Here is a 17,031-nt window from a genome sequence, read left to right as displayed (position 1 = left end):
TGCAGGGGACACGGGTTCGTGCCCCGGTCCGGGAAGATCCCACATGCCGCGGAGCGGCTGGGCCCGTGAGCCATGGCCGCTGAGCCTGCGCGTCCGGAGCCTGTGCTCCGTGGGCAAGGTCCAGATCCAACACAGGTTCCCGGTCCATCTTAAAGGGATATGGACTCCATCCTCGGAAAACTGGGAAGCCAGCAAAGGATTTTGAAGAAGGGGCTGTCATAATCAGATTTGTCTTTAAAAGATCATTTTGCCTGCCATGTGGATAAAGAATTAGAGAGAGGAGCAAGAGTGATATTGAGAGAACCAACACGAGGTTGTCATACTGTGTACGATGCAATGATGGCAGAGAACAGCATGATAATTTGTCCTTTTGCCTCGGAAGTTTACAGTCTAGTAACGGATTGGAAATACGTACACAGACTATTACCATGAAATATGTAATGTGCCACAGGAATTATGCAAAGTAAACTGAGAAAAGGGAAAAGCCATTTTAGCAGAGAGAGTCAGGGAAATATCTTCTTACGTGTTGAACAACCAATCCTGTGACCTGAGGTTTGTTTGTTTTGTTTTTTGCTTTTGTTGTTGTTGTTTTGCTTTTAGTTACGACTGCTTCCAGGATAAGAAACTGCTTTAAAAGTAGCATTCCCACTGTTTCGGTTGCTTTTAAAGCTACAACACAAACACATATTTTATATTCAGTTTCACATTATCTTTGTCAGACAGTAGAAAGCATGTTTTGGTTAATTTCCTTTTAGAAAGAAGTAAGTGAATTTCCCATTCGTTGTCCAGGTCATCTGTCTGTCAGTAGAGTCAGGAAAGATTTAGAGACAAATCTCTTTGTAGAGGACATACTACTGCTGAGTCAACAATATGGACGCACAAGCAAATGTAAATGAAAGGTATATGATGATTTTATCCTGAGAAATTTGAAAGAGATTGCAGGTAGAAAGACCTATATAACGTTCACCTATAGCTCTTGGGTCCCCTTTTTGAAATACCCTTCTGAGACTCCACTCTACTTATCATTCATCACTTCCCACACCTACATCCAGCTCTCTTTCAATGAGGATGGCCAGTCAGGTGCGCTGATTTGTTGTGATGGAAAAGCTGCCCAGTTCTACTGGTGAATCTCCTTTGAAAAGAAATAGGCTGGATTATACTGAGCTTATGAGAAGGAAAACTTTCAGTTGGTCATGTAGCGAGGCATTGGGAAAGTTCTTGTTCATGACTTCATATTGGCTTAACTCTCAGCTCCGTCCATACGTGACTTTGGGTAAGTCATTTAAGCTCTCTGAGTTTCTTTCGAAAAATAAGATGGTTATGCTGATTGATCACCCAGGTGTTTTGCAATCTTAGTTCCAGATATATATTTCCATCCAGGAGAGCTATGAACTAATTTTCCAGAAGGTTCTTTAGGCGCAAGATAATTGCAAATGTTTAGTTATATGGGTCTATGCACAAGAGAGTGCTTGACTCTATGTATCCTTCATACTGATGTCAGAAGAAAGAGAAGGAGAATTCCTTTAGTCCTCTAAGTATCTGAAAAATGCATTTGGGGCGAGAGGTGGCTCTTTGAATATGAATTTTGACTGTGCCTGGTGGTTTTGAAGATTGAAGAAACATTGTATCTGGGCTAAGAAAAATAGTAGTCTCCCATAGTTTGCATTCTTAGACCACACCCAGAAAATTCTGTTCTATTTGATATGATGCAGTTTAAAGATGCTGACAAATCTGGATCAAAGAAACATGATAAAGATGAAGAAAAATCTGGGAAATTTGCTATATAAGGAAAAGTCGTTAAAAATTGGAAAGGCTTGGTCTTGAAGACTTAGGGATACATTACAGCTGTCTCAAATATTGTGTAGAACTGTCAAGGGAAGAGAAATGAGACTTATCCTGGCTCTGCCTTTCCTATTAGGCCTGGGGTAAATCGATTGAAATTGTAGCCAGCTTAATTTGCACTCAGTGTGGAGAAGAAATTTCTGACAACACTAGCTAACCAAGAATGGAAGGTGACCTAGTTTCCCTTGTGTAGGGGAGTAATACGCAGGAGACTGGATATGAACAATAGTGATCAGAAGAGGCAGTGATTTAAGTGTTTTTGCATGTATTAACTCAGTCATAACATCGCTTTGAGGTAGCTTCTTTTATCATTACAATAGTATGGATGGAGAAACTGAGGCACAGTATGGCTAAGCCACTTGCCTAATTTGTCACCTAATTAGTAGGTGACAAAGCCGGTATTTGAAACCGTGCAGTCTGATTGTAGAGTCCTCAGGCTTATCTGAGTTGCTATATTGCTTATAGATGGGCATCACTTAGACAATCTGTGGATGGGATTTCTCCCCTGAGTTTCCAAGGAGGTGTTTGAAGAGTCCAGCGGTAGCAGTGCATTCTGGGGTGGTACATAACACCTTCAGAGGTGCGTTCCTGCGCGTGCACCCAGAGCCCTTGGGGTTGAGGCTCCATGCCCAGTCGTTCATTCTGCTGTAGGTATGCATAGCCATTCAGTTGCCTTCCCCACACCACCTGGAGTTGGGCTTCGTTGTCTCTTGGTAGAATTGTCTTTGTCTTGCCACATCAATGTCATCCACTTCAGCTATACAATGACATTCCTTCAAGAAAAAAAAATCGAGGGCTTCCCTGGTGGTGCAGTGGTTGCGAGTCTGCCTGACGATGCAGGGGACACGGGTTCGTGCCCCGGTCCAGGAAGATCCCACATACCGCGGAGCGGCTGGACCCGTGAGCCATGGCCGCTGAGCCTGCGCGTCCGGAGCCTGTGCTCCACAGCGGGAGAGGCCACAGCAGTGAGAGGCCCGTGTACCGCAAAAAAAAAAAAAATCGAAAACATATCCAGAAACATTGCAAGAAAAAAAGCCCTGCTATCTGGGTGTACAGGCTACAGCTAGACCTTTCTTCCAGACATGATGGATAGCTGTTTGTCCTCTTCTCCCCCAGAGACTGCGCCTTATATGAATGTTTGAGAGATACCTTGCTTTCATCAGCCCTTTGACAGTTAGGAACAAGAAATGGGAAGTACTTTCTAGTTCGGAAAGAGAGAGAGAATCCCTTTCAGACTTGGTAAGATTTATCTAAAGGTAACTGACCAAGAAGGAGAACTGACCCCACTTCATATACAGGTGCTTTAAAATAATTTGACAACAGGTAGTTAAAATGTAAGTATGCCATGCTGTCAATCACATTCTGTCTTTCTGCATTTGAACACTTGTTTTACTTGAAGGAAGATGATGTTGGAACATTTTATGGCATCCATCAACAAGAGTGTGCACATGGTTTCAAATAAGGGTTTCCAGCCTTCTGAAACCAATTACTTCTACCTAAGTAGAAATGCCAAAGCAGAGATATGTCAGCAACTAAGAGAATAGTTGTGTGAAGTAATAATAAATACACCCAATGATGATGCCTCAAAACAACAGAAATTGTACACATACACACACACATGCACAAACCTTTTTAAGAGATATTTTTTAAAGTCTGTGTCAAACAATGTTAACCCAGAGAAATGCAGAAATGTCAGACATGGGCAGGACTTGCGGTTGGCATTTGGCTGCCAGCGGGGGAGGCGTCCTCCCACGCTAATTCCTCAGGAACCTCATGCTGTGTCTGTCTACAGGGAAGGGAGAAAAAAAGGGAGGAGGGGGAGAGCAGATATTGCCTCTGATGTTTTTCCTTCGCAGCTGGAGAAGGCCTCAGCTGTGTCAGGCTGGGACTGCTGGTGATTTTCTGTAGAGGGGACCACATAAGGAAGAGCAGCCCATCCCAGCTTATGCCAACGGTGACCCAGCCTCTCCTGATCGTCAGCGTGGCTGGCACAATTGAATGCAAGCCAGACTGCCTCTCATGGAGACGCGTCAGTGCCTCACCTCTGCCTGTGAGTCCTCTCCATGGGAAGGTTGTGATGGAGTCTCTGGGTAAGGGTGAGGGAGGTGCATGCAGATGGGGCTTCGCAAGGACCTTTCCTAATTGACAGAGGAGTTGGCGCATTTCCTTTAAGCCTTCCGTGGGTATTGAGGGAAGGATGGGGGGCTTGGCAGTGAAACTGCTTTTGCCTGCAGCTCTCTAAGAGTAGCTGTGGATTCTTGTCACCGAATAGAATTTCCAATTCCTATCAAGCTGTGGATCTGCAATTTTTTCTACTACCTTCATGATGGCTGCCAGGTATGGCATCAGAAAACTATTCTGTGAACATAGATATAAAATGGGATTGATTAACTGTAAACATCTGTAAGGTCAAGCATCTTATGTCTATTGCCGAAATAATCTTTCAAGTGACTCTGTCTACATCTGTCACGTTTTTTCACCCACCAGAGACCTATTTGTGGTAGCTCTCTGTGCACTGATTGGCTTTACCCTTGGCTGTAGTTCTGTGTTGAGGCATTTTACTTTTTTAAACATCTTTATTGGAGTGCAATTGCTTTACACTGTTGTGTGAGTTGCTCCTGTATAACAAAGTGAATCAGCTGTACGTATACATACATCCCCATATCCCGTCCTCTTGCGTCTCCCTTCCCCCCTCCCTACCCCACCCCTCTAGGTGGACACAAAGCACCAAGCTGATCTCCCTGTGCTATGCGGCTGCTTCCCACTAGCTATCTGTTTTACATTTGGTAGTGTATATAAGTCCATGCCAGTCTGTCACTTCGTCCCAGCCGTCCCCGTATCCTCAGGTCCATTGTCTATGTCTGCATCTTTATTCCCGTGCTGCCCCTAGGTTCTTCAGAACCATTTTTTATTTTTAGATTCCATATATATGTGTTAGCGTATGGTATTTGTTTTTCTCTTTCTGACTGACTTCACTCTGTATGACAAACTCTAGGTCCATCCACCTCACTACAAATGACTCAATTTTGTTTCTTTTTATGGCCGAGTAATATTCCATTGTATATATGTGCCACATCTTCTTTATCCATTCATCTGTCGATGGACATTTAGGTTGCTTCCATGTCCTGGCTATTGTAAATAGAGCTGCAATGAACATTGTGGTACATGACTCTTTTTGAATTATGGTTTTCTCAGGGTATATGCTCAGTAGTGGGATTGCTGGGTCATATGGTAGTTCTACTTTTGGTTTTTTAAGGAACCTCCATACTGTTCTCCATAGTGTCTGTATCAATTTACATTCCCACCAACAGTGCAAGAGGGTTCCCTTTTCTCCACACCCTTGCCAGCATTTATTGTTTGTAGATTTTTTGGTGATGGCCATTCTGACTGGTGTGAGGTTGAAGCATTTTTAAAAACAGGCAAAAAGAGAGCGGAAATGATTCATTCTATTAACCGAACTTTTCTTCAAAACATGGATGATTCTTGCGATCTGTATCTGATATTTAGTGTGCTGAACAGATTTTTAAGAAACTCCTGGTGTATTCTGCTACAGGTGCTGGGTCTGTTGACACATCTTCAGGTGTACTATTTGCCTTCGAAGGGCACACTGCTGTCACGGCAATTTAAATAGAGTAAATTGCATTTCAGGGCAATTTATGTTTTACAGAGTTCTTTTACTCATTTTATCGAATAGATCTCACTTGATCATTACATCAACCCTGTGTGGTAGGTATTACGATTTTTATTAGCTCCATTTTGTGAAGGAGGAAACTAATGGCAAAGGACTCATCCAGGGTCATACAACTGAGAAGTGGATGTGTTGGTACTTCACTCCTCGTCTCAGGCTTTTGTTTTCTTATGCAAATGACCTGTAGGTGGTAGAGACACAACCACACAAATACAGGTTCCCACTTCCATACTTGCCTAACATATATTTGCCATTTTCCTTGTGTGGCCCACTGCTTGCCCTGCAGGCCACAGTAAGGACAGTGTGGAGTAGAACAAGTTCAATTTGAGTGTGCGATGCCTTCCTTCCCTGCTGCACACATGCGTACACACGCGTGCCGCGTGTGCACGCACTCTGCTCCCTGGGTTTAGGGGCCCTGAGATGCTGTGAATTTCCTGTCATTTAAAAAGCAAATCATTACTAAATCTGATGGAGGGTTAATATTCATTATCATGACTCTAGAGAAGACAGAAGGCCGATTCTATAATAGTGTGATCTCATTGACAGTTGAGTAGAAGGGATCAGGGAGAGCTGGGGGAAACACCAACATCCTTCACATCATCACACATCAGGTCCCTCCACGTTTGAGAACAAGCAAGTGTGCCCCCAGCAGCCAGGGAGGGCAGACGCCCTCGTGGAGCTTAGCACTCTGTTGAAAACTGGCCAGCCAGAGACCTTGAGAGCTAAGACCCACGCATGAAGTATCTAGGGACACTTTCTTTTTTTTTTTTTGGCTGCACTGCACAGCATGTGGGATTAGTTCACCAACCAGGGATCAAACCTGTGCCCCCTGCTGTGGAAGCGTAGTGTCCTAACCGCTGGATCGCCAGGGAGGTCCCTAGGAACACTTTCCAATGGCTACCTGGATGAACCTCACTGGATTCAGGCGGATACAATTCCCTCCTCCCACCCCTCCCTTCCCCCAACCAAGGCCCTGCTTCCCAACATCCGCATTCAGGCCCAACAGCAGGTGTCCACTGGCTCTTTGTCAGAACACAGGGATGGGACTTGAACTGTCATGACACAGGCTCCCATGAAAAGGGAGGCATCTCTTTTCAGGTTTACCAAGTATGCTTGGCAGTACTTTCTTCAGCAGAAAGAGGGCGAGGGATTTTGCGTGACATTATTTCCTTTGTCGGGACAATTTCATATTCTCAAGCTGCCTTCTTAGATCATTGAACAGTGCCCCGGTTACTTTCTAGAACAGACAGATGCCCTCCCACCTCAGCCACCGTCTGCCTTCGTGCTTTCATCCACGCGCACGTGCAGAAGTGACACAGAATATCGCCAGTGTTGGCCTGGTGAGGGCTGTCTTTTCAACTTTCTTTTTGAAGTTATTCTGAAAAATCTCTTGAGACATAGTTGGAGGGTGGATTCATCAAATCTTAAAATGTCAGAGCTGGAAGGCAGCATAAATTGCATGTGGTCCAACTGTCTCATTATAATGATGAAGAAATCAAGTCCCAGGGAGGTTGAGATTTGTCCCAGTTTATCATGATAATGACTGTGTTCCATATCTTGCATGTGTCCTTCACGTGCCCCTCCATCTTTCAAGACCTCGCTCTCTGTCCTGAAAGCTGACCACATAGGCTGCACTGTGGTCGCCCTTGTCCCCTGGCTGCCAACTGTTTACTCAGTGGGAAGAGATCAGAGGGTGGAGGGAAGGGGGGCAGGGTACTTATCACCAGCTTCCTCTTTGTCATAGGGCCACGAGCTGTCCCCGAGATGCCAACCCTCTCAGGGGGCCCTCTCCATATAGTTTTCTCTTTCTGGTTCCCCTCGTCACTCCCTCCCCTTGACCCTTGCCAATGCCGGCAACTTCCCTCTTTGGCTTGCCCAAGAGCACTGCACCGACCCTTCTGTTTTCCCTGATCCCTGACCACAACTTTTAAAATAGTCCACTGAGTAAACTTTCCTCACTTTACCCAGTTTGTGTGTCATCTGCTTTCAGGCTGTGACCTTGACTGACATAGTAACAGCTGGAGCTAAAACTACAGCCCAGCTGGTTCTCCCTCTTCTGACCCCTCTACCCTGTTAGTCCTTACACCATAGTTTGTTTATTATGGATAGCTTAATACTTTGCATAAATACATAATCTCTTATAAATACATATTGCTAGTCACTATGAAAAGTATTAGCATTCAGTGGTTAAACGCATGTGTTCAAAGTCTTGGGTTCAAATGTCGGTTCTGCCACTTACTAGGTGTTTCTTAACTAGCAAGTTGCTTGACCTCTCCATGTCTCAGTATTCTCGTTCATAACTAAAAGGCTATGATGAAGATTAAATGATACCAGTGCATTCAGAGGACTTAGTACACGTAAGTGTTCAATATGGAGTGTTCATAAGTGCCCAGCACATGGTAAATGTTCTGTAAATGTTAGGTTTTACTAGCATTTGCTCTTTGTCAGGACTCAATTTCTGCACATGGACACATTTATTAGGACTCTAATTCTGTAAGTGGAAAATGTGCAGATTTTCCCGAGCCTTGCACAGTGTCATAAAATTTCATGAGTATGAAGTCGTTAGTTCCCAGGAACGCCGAAGAGTGATGGGGAAGTGACGGGGAGGTGCTGATAAGCGGGGATGTGAGTCATGGGGCTGCGAGGACAGACGGAACAGGAATGCAGACAGCGCCCTGACGGACAAGCCTAGATTTGCCCGGAAGCTGTGCTCTGCCTGGCGGGGATGGGAATCAGCTCCCTTCCGGCAGGGTGGGTGTCACTTCCCAGCTGGCGGACCCGAGGGGAGATCATGGAATCTGTTGCTTGAGAGAGACAGTCATGAGCCTGCAGGTTCCTGCAACAATCAAGATACAAGGGCTAGTTTCCAAAGATGCCGACGAGTCCCCACCTGGAGACAGGATTTCTTTAGTTTCAGGGTGTGAAATAAAGCATTGCGTTCTTTTTCCAAAACAGTAGATTTTGTTTTTCGGAGACTTGTGCTTCCTTTGGAATTGTTGAATATTCAGAAATGTGAAATGGGTTATATTTGAGTGTGGCCGTCCAGAGAGAAGAGTTGTGGGTATTTGGAGAGAGGGACTGGCCCATCCTAAGCTACCTAATCAAGTAGAATGTGAGGCGGGCTCCTCCCCGATTAAAACTCCGTGTGGTGCATTTTCTCCTGGTCTCCCCAGAGGTGTGGTAAGTCCTGGCTTCCCTTACTTACATACAGTGTCTCCTATCATTAAATAGGAGCCTGGGACATGCCTCTGGAAGAAAAGGAAATAAAGTCATCCCATCTTCTATTGCCCAGTGACAACCCTCTGTTATTACTTTATGTCAGACAAGCAGAGAGTTGAATACCCTTTTGGAGACTGCAGGAACCTAGGAGGAAGTCCACGCTGTAGTGTCTCTGCGAGTGGGTCCAAACATCCTACTCAGGCAGCCGGGGCTCCTCCCACTTGTCCCCTTTTTCCCTTTTCTCCTTTGACTAGGATTTTGATTTCTGGTCCAGAAGGTCATTAACCCTGGAGCCGACAGTCAGATTGCATTGAGGCTGCCCTAAGCGCCCTTGATGGAGTGGCTTGTACATAAACGTCGGTCCCGAGTGCGTGTGCTCCCCCCCGTAGCTGGCCCCTTGTTGCTCAGTCCACCCAGTGTGTCCACACTCCCGCCCAGCAAGGCACCCACTGAGTGCCTCTGTGGCACCGTGTCCAGGACTGTCTGTGACTAAGATAGTGAGTGAATGCATCCTCCTTTCTCAACTTGCTGCTGTATCTCTTTTTAGTCTTTTTTTTTAAGGAACTTTGTCAGTGAGTCCTGTCCCGGATATGCTATGTAAAAGTAAATCACTCTGTCTCCTACCCAGCCCTCTCACTCTCAGTCCCCTTTACCTCGTTGTATTTTTTTTCTTTCTTTTTTTGTGTGTGTTCATGGTCCTTCTGAGTTTCTGACATGCTGTGTAGTTATTTATTATGTTATGGTTTCTTTGCCTCTACCCACAGGTATATAAGCACCACCAGGGCAGGAAACTTGGTCTATTTTGTTCAAAAATATATCCCATGTGCCCAGAATGGTGCCTGGTACATGGTAGGTTCTCTGCCAGTGTTTTGCAGAATGAATGACTAACCAAGCGCCCCAAAGAGGCCACTCCAAGAGATTCCCTAACTCTAGAAAAAGGCCCAATGCTGTGTTTTTCTCCACCTTGAAGACTGTGAACTGCTATTAGGAAAAATCACTCAACAATCAGATTCTGTGAAAATGTTAGTATCAAGGCAAACGAGAAATTTGTCTTCATAACGGATACACGTTTCAGCTTTCGATTATTAACAAATTGAAGGCACAAGGTTAAAATCCCCAAGTAGTACACGACCCCACAAAATGCCCTGCCAACCTCTGATTAAGGCCCAGTGGCCCTGACGTGAGGCATCAGAATCTATCCCAGGGCCCTCTGCGGAAACTGGCATCTCCACTTAGCTTCCTGAGTTTCCCAACAGCTGTTCTGAGCTCGGGCCCTTGACATTCCCCCTCCCACCACAGAGGCATCCAATGATGATCATATATCCGCTGGGCCAGAGATAGAGAGAGAGTGCCAGAAGGGCCACATCTAACAACATCACTGATTAGAAAAGTTTCATCAACTTTGAATCATCAGTATGCTTGCACCAATGAGCTGAGGGCTGCAGGAATCAGCTGTGTGGCTGGAAAGAATTAAGCAGATGTGGAAGCACCGCCTGACTTGGGGCTAGCCTGAGGAACACGTAGTTCTTGATTCTCAGATGGCTTTTTGGAAGGGAATCAAAGTGACTCATTTTCCATCTCTCTGTCACACACACAGACGCACACAGTGTGCGTGCATGCATACACAGATCTAAGGTAGCCTACAGATGAACTAAGAATCTGAGCAGCTTTCTAGGAGGAAAAAAACCTCCTCCTGCCACATCCCCAAACACCCATATTTCTCCTTTTAGGTGTGGGAGAACCTAAGCAGGTCTATGATCTGTTTTTCATCTGCATAACACATTCGAGCTTCTTTATCAGGTAGGAGAAATTCCCCTAAAGATCAACAAGAATGCATAATGTTTGCAGGGGCCAATCATTTTCTCAGAGCTGCTTCCCTCCCCTTCTTATCTTCGTGTGTTTCTTTTGCCTATGTGAGGCCCTCTGGGATGTAAGTTGGTGCCCCAATCTGCAGGGTTCGGGTTGTCAACGGGCAATGGTAAGGTTAGGGATGAAAAGCCGATTTTAGATACTTTCTTAATATTGATCTCTGTTTATCAGAAAGGCTTTTGCTGTGCTGGTTCACTTCTGTGCTTAGGCAAAGGCTTTGACAGATTTACTGCCACAGCGTTTTCAATCTATTGTAGAGTAGCATCAGCATTCAGGGTGCCGTTTCCCTTTCTCTGACCCAGTTTTAAAAACATCCAACTCAAGGTGCTTCATTGAGTTTACATAGAGGTTGCAAAGCAATCAGAATTCCTCCTTACAGTTGTTACCACAAGAATTGTTATAAGGCCCCTGTATCTTGCCCTCCAAAAGCTGCTGTCTTTTGGTGTAAAGAATGACTGCCATGCAGGAAATACTTTACCAAAATCCAATTGAACTGTCAGAGTTGTTTTTTTTTTTCCCCTTCCTCCCTTGATTCCTTTTCCATTATCACTGATTTTCTAGTTTGTAAAGTCCACGTTCACACTTTCTCTCTGGCCTGCCTTCTCCCTGCAGAGCAATTCCAGAAACCAGTTCTGTGGCCCTAACGCACACGCTATTAAATATTGGCGCTCCAAGCCGCAAGAGTTTATTCCAACTCTCTCGTTGAAGGCAGCCCATGCAAGGCTTACTGCTTAGAGAAAAAGATGGCCTAAGCACGTGAATGCTTTAAAAGATCTTTCTGAAAAGTGCTTCTTGAGGTAGATTGGTTTGTGTTCCATCCTGTCTGCTGTGTTCATTTTCTCTCTCACCTACACAGGCCCTAGAAAGCACAGCTTTTACCAACAGCTTTTCCCAGCTCCCAAGTCAATGTCATTGTGTTCTTTCCATTAGATTCTTTATGCTGAGTGTTTAAAATGGCAGCCTCGCGCTCCCAAGTGATCAGCAAATGTCAAGTGTCCCCAAGCACAGAAACCAGCTGAGATACTAAGGCACTGCAGGCTGAAGGAGGATTGTATTATTGTTGTTAGGTTTCTGGTGGGATGGGGAATAGGGAGAAAAGGTGGGGTTGCGGGGCGGGGAGGGGGAGAAGATGCCTCACACAGATGCAAACACATCATCTTCAATCGCTCAGCATCTTTCAGTAAACAAAGTCATGCTAACACCAAATTTGGAGACAGTTTGCTAACTTCATTACCAGCCTTGCCTGGAGCAAATGGTAACTGGCAGTGGGTACTTCTAACTTTTCTTGAATTTGTTTTAATACCTGGAATGATTCTCCCATGTAGGCTGAACTTCCCCTCACTTTGAATTGTCTGTTTACTTTAATGAAGCCTTCCCTAGCTCTCCAACGTGTTGAGCTTGACAAGCGTTAATTTACAGAGAGCACTTTTTTTTCCTTTTCTTTTTCACTTTAGCCCTTGCATGCTTGCAAGGCAAAGAAGCCAGTGAACAACTGACGAGCAATACATTGTTAATCCGGGCTTTCTAGGGGAGAAAGGTGACTTGACCAATGAAAGTCTGAATTTCCAGGCTCTTCCTGCTGGTGGTCTACGTTGTGTCTCTTTACTTTGGCTTCTTAAAATAGGCATCTTTAGATAGGGTCTGGCCAAGAGAGAGATGCTGGGAAATTCTCAATTTCACATTCCTGCTGCTGTGGCAAAAAAGAAAAAAAATCGTAGTTGAGGGTAAATTTGAGAGACTGCTGAGTCTTCCTTCCACTTCTTGTAACTCCGATTTGACGCTCCAAGCTGCTATTTGCTTTTTTATGTCTCCGTCCAGATTTTACTTCTCCCAGGAAATTTTCAGTGACCACCCCTCCCCATGCCACCCACAGTTAAGTAAGGTTCCTCTTCCCTGCTCTTGTGGCACCATCTGTTTTTTTCCATCACAGTGCTTCTTATATCCTATTTAAATTAATTTAGCAATTCAATTTAAATTGTCTCGATTGTCAGCGCTCCAAGGAGTGAGATGCTGTCTCACCCTTTGTCAGATCCCACCTGGCAAAGAGCAGCTTCCCAAGAAGTAGACTTCTGTGGGATGTGATTTGTAAGCCTTGTGATCTGGAAGCTAGAAAGAGCAATCACCCTTGCCTCTGTGTTTCAGGCAGTCCACTGAGTCACGTGTGGCAAATAAGCCTACCTTTTTAGAAATAAATAGAGCACATTCCTAAGCAGAACGGGGGCACTGGGAGACTGTGGGCCACGAGGATTGCCTCTTCCCCGGTCTGTCACCCTCATGCAGAGGAGATCAGGGCCGGGATGCATATTTATGATCTCTGGTTGAATGTGCCTTCTCTACCTGCCCATGGGGAGCTCTCCCACGAGTCTCCCCTCCACCAGCCACACTTCCCTGCTTTGATGGATGGAGCTGACTGGGCAAATTGCTATGCTGATGAACTGCTCAGCTACCTGAGCACATGTTCCAGGGAGATCTCCAGGGATAAACCACATTTTAGAGAAGGCTTCATCCACAGCCTGGGGTGAGCCTTTTAGCCCTGAGCTAGCGGAGTTGCTGGGGTAAAGAAGATAAAAGACTACAGTTATCGCGCTCACTTTTTAGCAACCCCGGTGCCTGTCCTTGGGCTAGAAGGAAGCCTTACTGCATTTTTCTCTCCTCCCAGAAAGTTATTCAAATTGAGCCCTCGAGGTCTGGGTGTCACTGTGCTCATTGAAAGAGGGAAACCAAGAAGCTGAACTGAAAGCACTTAAAGGCAGGATGCATTACCTTAAAATATGCAGATGGAAAACTGACATTATTGTCAATGTCAGAAGTCACCTTTCTGAGTAAACATTCACCTCTGGGCAAATGCGGGGCTGTGTTTCTTTCCGTTTACAAATGACAGTATGCAAATGCAGGGGGGTTGTGCCCCAGAACTCGGAGTTGTCTTCTTTCATCTATCCGTAATGAGGAACATGCAGGAATCTGTCAAAAAACGGCACCCTGGGCTTGATTTGTTCCTTCTGAATAGAGGGGATTTCAGCAGCGTTAAATCTGCCAGTTGGTTTTGTGCCTAAGTATTACATCAGTCTCTCGTATGATCTTGCATCCTGTGTAAAATGCAATATTGGGGCCTAATGGGCAGGATTAACAAGAGCTGGGAAGCCATAAATGAAAGTTTCTTGTTTCTAGAGAACAAGTTAGAGCTTTTATATTATCTGCCGCGGAGCTCGGCGAATTTAAATATATCTCTTGGGCTTTGGTAATATTCGTGTTAATGTCAAAATTGATCCCATTGTTATTGAGACGTGTGGTTTTTTTCAGGCTGAAGACCCATAGTGCCTGTTGCCAGGGCTGATGAATATCTGAGTGGGATAGGTTCCTTCCATCCTTTTCCCAGAACTAAGTGAGGTTATCATTGGTGCCTGCTACCGAGTTGTGTCTGTAGGTTTGCCTTTTCCTGTAGTTCACTCATAAACTTAACTGATATTTTTTTGAGTACCTACTATGTGCCAGACACTCTACTTGACTCTGGGGATGAAACAGTGAACAGCAAGATCTGGGCTCTTCCCCCATAGGATTCCTACTTAGATATGGAGAGAAACAATAAAGTAAACACACAAGCAAAATATTATAATTGCGCACTGACATCAGTGCGCCATGGGAAAAGAGGATGAGAAGAGAGGGAATTATGGGGAGGGAAACCACTAGATCTGTTGGGGACAAGACAATATTTAAGCTGCGACAGAAAGGACGAGGCCAAGCCAGCCTCGAAGATGGAGGGGGAAAGAGCTTTCAACGCAAAAGAATAGTATGTGCAAAGATCCTAAACTGGGGAAGAGCGCGGGATGTTTGAAGAATTAAATGGAGATGAGCATGTCTAGTGCAAAACAAGAAGGCAGCGTGGGATGAGATGGAATTAAAGAGGCTTCCGCAGAGAATAGATCATACAGGGCCTTGTAGCCATGGAAGGAGTTTACCATTTTATCCTAAGTGCAGTTAGAAGCCATGAAAGAGTGTTTCTTAGTTCACTTTGCATCTTTTAAATCTATATTTTCACATTAGGATGGTTATTATTATTTTTTAAAACGGCAAGGCTGAGGAGAAATTGGAACCCTTATGCGTAGCTAATGGGAATATAAAACTGTATAGTACTTGTACAAAACAGTGTGGCAATTCCTCCAAATATTAAACATAGAATAAGCGTAGGATCCAGGGATTCCACTTCTGAGTATATTCCTAAAAGAACTAAAAGCAAGAACTCAAACAGGTATTTGTACACCCATGTTTGCAGCAGCATTATTCACAATTACCGAAAGGTGGAGATAAACCGATTGTCCATTGACAGATGAAAGGATAAGCACAATGGGATATATACATATAGTGGAAGAGTATGCAGGCTTAAAAAAGGAAATTCTGACACATGCCTCAATATATGAACCTTGAAGACATTATACTAAGAGAGATAAGCCAGATGCAGAAAATAAGGATCATATATTCTTACTTATATGAGGTACCTAAAGTAGTCAAATTCATAGAGACAGAAAGTACAGCGGTGATTGCTGGGGGAAGGGGGGGCGGGCGGGGAGGGAATGAGGAGTTACTGTTTAATGGGTATGGAATTTCCATTGAAAAGGTGTCAAAGTTCAGGAGATGGATGGTGACGACGGTTGTACAACACTGGGAATGTACTTAAAGCCACTTAATTGTACACTTAAAAAGGATTAAGATGGTAAATTTTATGTGTTATATATTTTACCATCATTTTAAAGTGCTTTGAAAACTCCCACACTATTTTATGCTAGCTAGAAAGGCAAGAGGAACAGTAGGGAAGACAGATAATTGCTCCAGTCCGGTATTAAGACAATGGTGGTCCAGTGGCAATAGAGATGCAGAGGATCAGTGGATCTGAGACATATATTAAAGGGAAAAAGCTACAGGACTTTACTGATGGATAACATCACAGTTCTTTATAGTTTGACCTCTGATACACTTGAAGCTTTTAGACCACACTTATGGGGGGGGTGGCGGGTAAAGACTGGCAGAATCCCTTTGACTGGCAGATGTGTTTAAGCTTGACATCTTGGTGTATGACAAGGAAAGCTTTATTTTTAAACCTTTCAGTAGTCTTGGATGGAGTATGGGAGCTATTGCTGTTGACATGTGAATATTTGCATGCACTGTCACACAGCAGTCATATGCTCTGTGTGAACACGGCTTGTCTTGTGATTTGCAGGGATAACTAGCATGTGGCTGGAGTTGTTCACTCCCTTCCTTATTAGTAATGCACGTCTTTCATTAGCATATGCAACTAACTACTCCCTTTCCCCTGTGTAGTGTTGACATTCATTGTAATGATTTATTATCCAAGCTAAATAACCCTCAATGTGAAACAACAAACGTGACTGTGTTTGTGTTTTCCATTTGTTTTCTCTTTCTTGCTTCCGCCTAAGTAGATATTTCTTTACGTGATAATTACATGGTGCAGAAACAAACAATTGGAAAGCCCACTAGAAAGATTATGAATGTGGTTTATTTTTTTTTTTTTGATTGAAAATCTATGCCATTTTAGTGGCATCCCACATAAGTGACTTGGAATTTTAAAATTATTAGATTATTAAGATGTTTGTTATGAGCAAACACTCCATATAAGATTTAATGATCTATGAAAGGGCCACATTTGGGCTTCTCATGGAGCCTCTGAAGACCCCAGGAGTCTTGTTTTTTTTTGTTTGGAATGTTTCTGGAATGGTCTGAACTATGAGGTTATAAAATGGTAGAGAGCATTGTCTGGGGAGCTCAGCAGTTCCACTGCCTGAGTCATATCCCAGCCACTGACTGGCTGTGTAACCTTAGGTGATGTACTTAAGCTCCCTAAACCTCAGTGTTATCTTCTGTAAGATGGGGCAATAGCCATACCTATCTCCAGAGGTCCTTGTGATGATTGAGATACTAAATGTGAAGCCTTTGGAACAGTGCCTTAGAATAAATGCTCAATAAATATTAGCTGTTATTATCATCAGTGAATTGCAAACTGTACGCCCATGAGAAAGACATTATGAAAATAAATGTATGTAGAGACATAATATAAAAAGATAGAAAAATAGACTGGTGGTTGCCAAGGGGGAGGGGTTGGGGGAGGGATGGTCAGGGAGTTTGGGATGAGCAGATGTAAGCTATTATACATAGGATGGGTAAACAACACGATCCTACTTTGTAGCACGAGGAACTATATTCAATATCCAGTGATAAACAATAATGGAAAAGAATATAAAAAAAGCATGTATAATCTGTGTATAGCTGAATCACTTCACTGTACAGCAGAAATTAACACAACATTGTAAATCAACTATACGTCCATAAAAAAATTTAAAGAAAAGAGAAATAGATACACTGAGGTCATTATTGTGTGACTATGTATGTATGACAGTGAAATT

General features: G+C 44.0%; 1 protein-coding gene across 1 annotated transcript in view; it reads left to right on the top strand.

Moving 5' to 3' along the window:
- The first annotated feature begins 3,739 nt into the window (after positions 1 to 3,739).
- LOC113608250 (teneurin-2) overlaps positions 3,740 to 17,031 on the top strand; it is a 531,856-nt gene continuing 518,564 nt past the window's right edge. Inside the window, exon 1 of the mRNA XM_027084352.1 lies at positions 3,740 to 3,932. Coding sequence (XP_026940153.1) covers positions 3,788 to 3,932 — 145 coding nt within the window. The 5' untranslated portion in view covers positions 3,740 to 3,787. The remainder of the gene's footprint in view (positions 3,933 to 17,031) is intronic.

Source organism: Aethalodelphis obliquidens, unplaced genomic scaffold, assembly GCF_003676395.1.
Source record: "Aethalodelphis obliquidens isolate GAN/ISIS:26980383/991018 unplaced genomic scaffold, ASM367639v1 scaffold52, whole genome shotgun sequence".
Classification (NCBI taxonomy): domain Eukaryota; kingdom Metazoa; phylum Chordata; class Mammalia; order Artiodactyla; family Delphinidae; genus Aethalodelphis; species Aethalodelphis obliquidens.
This window is presented reverse-complemented; position numbering and strand designations above follow the sequence as displayed.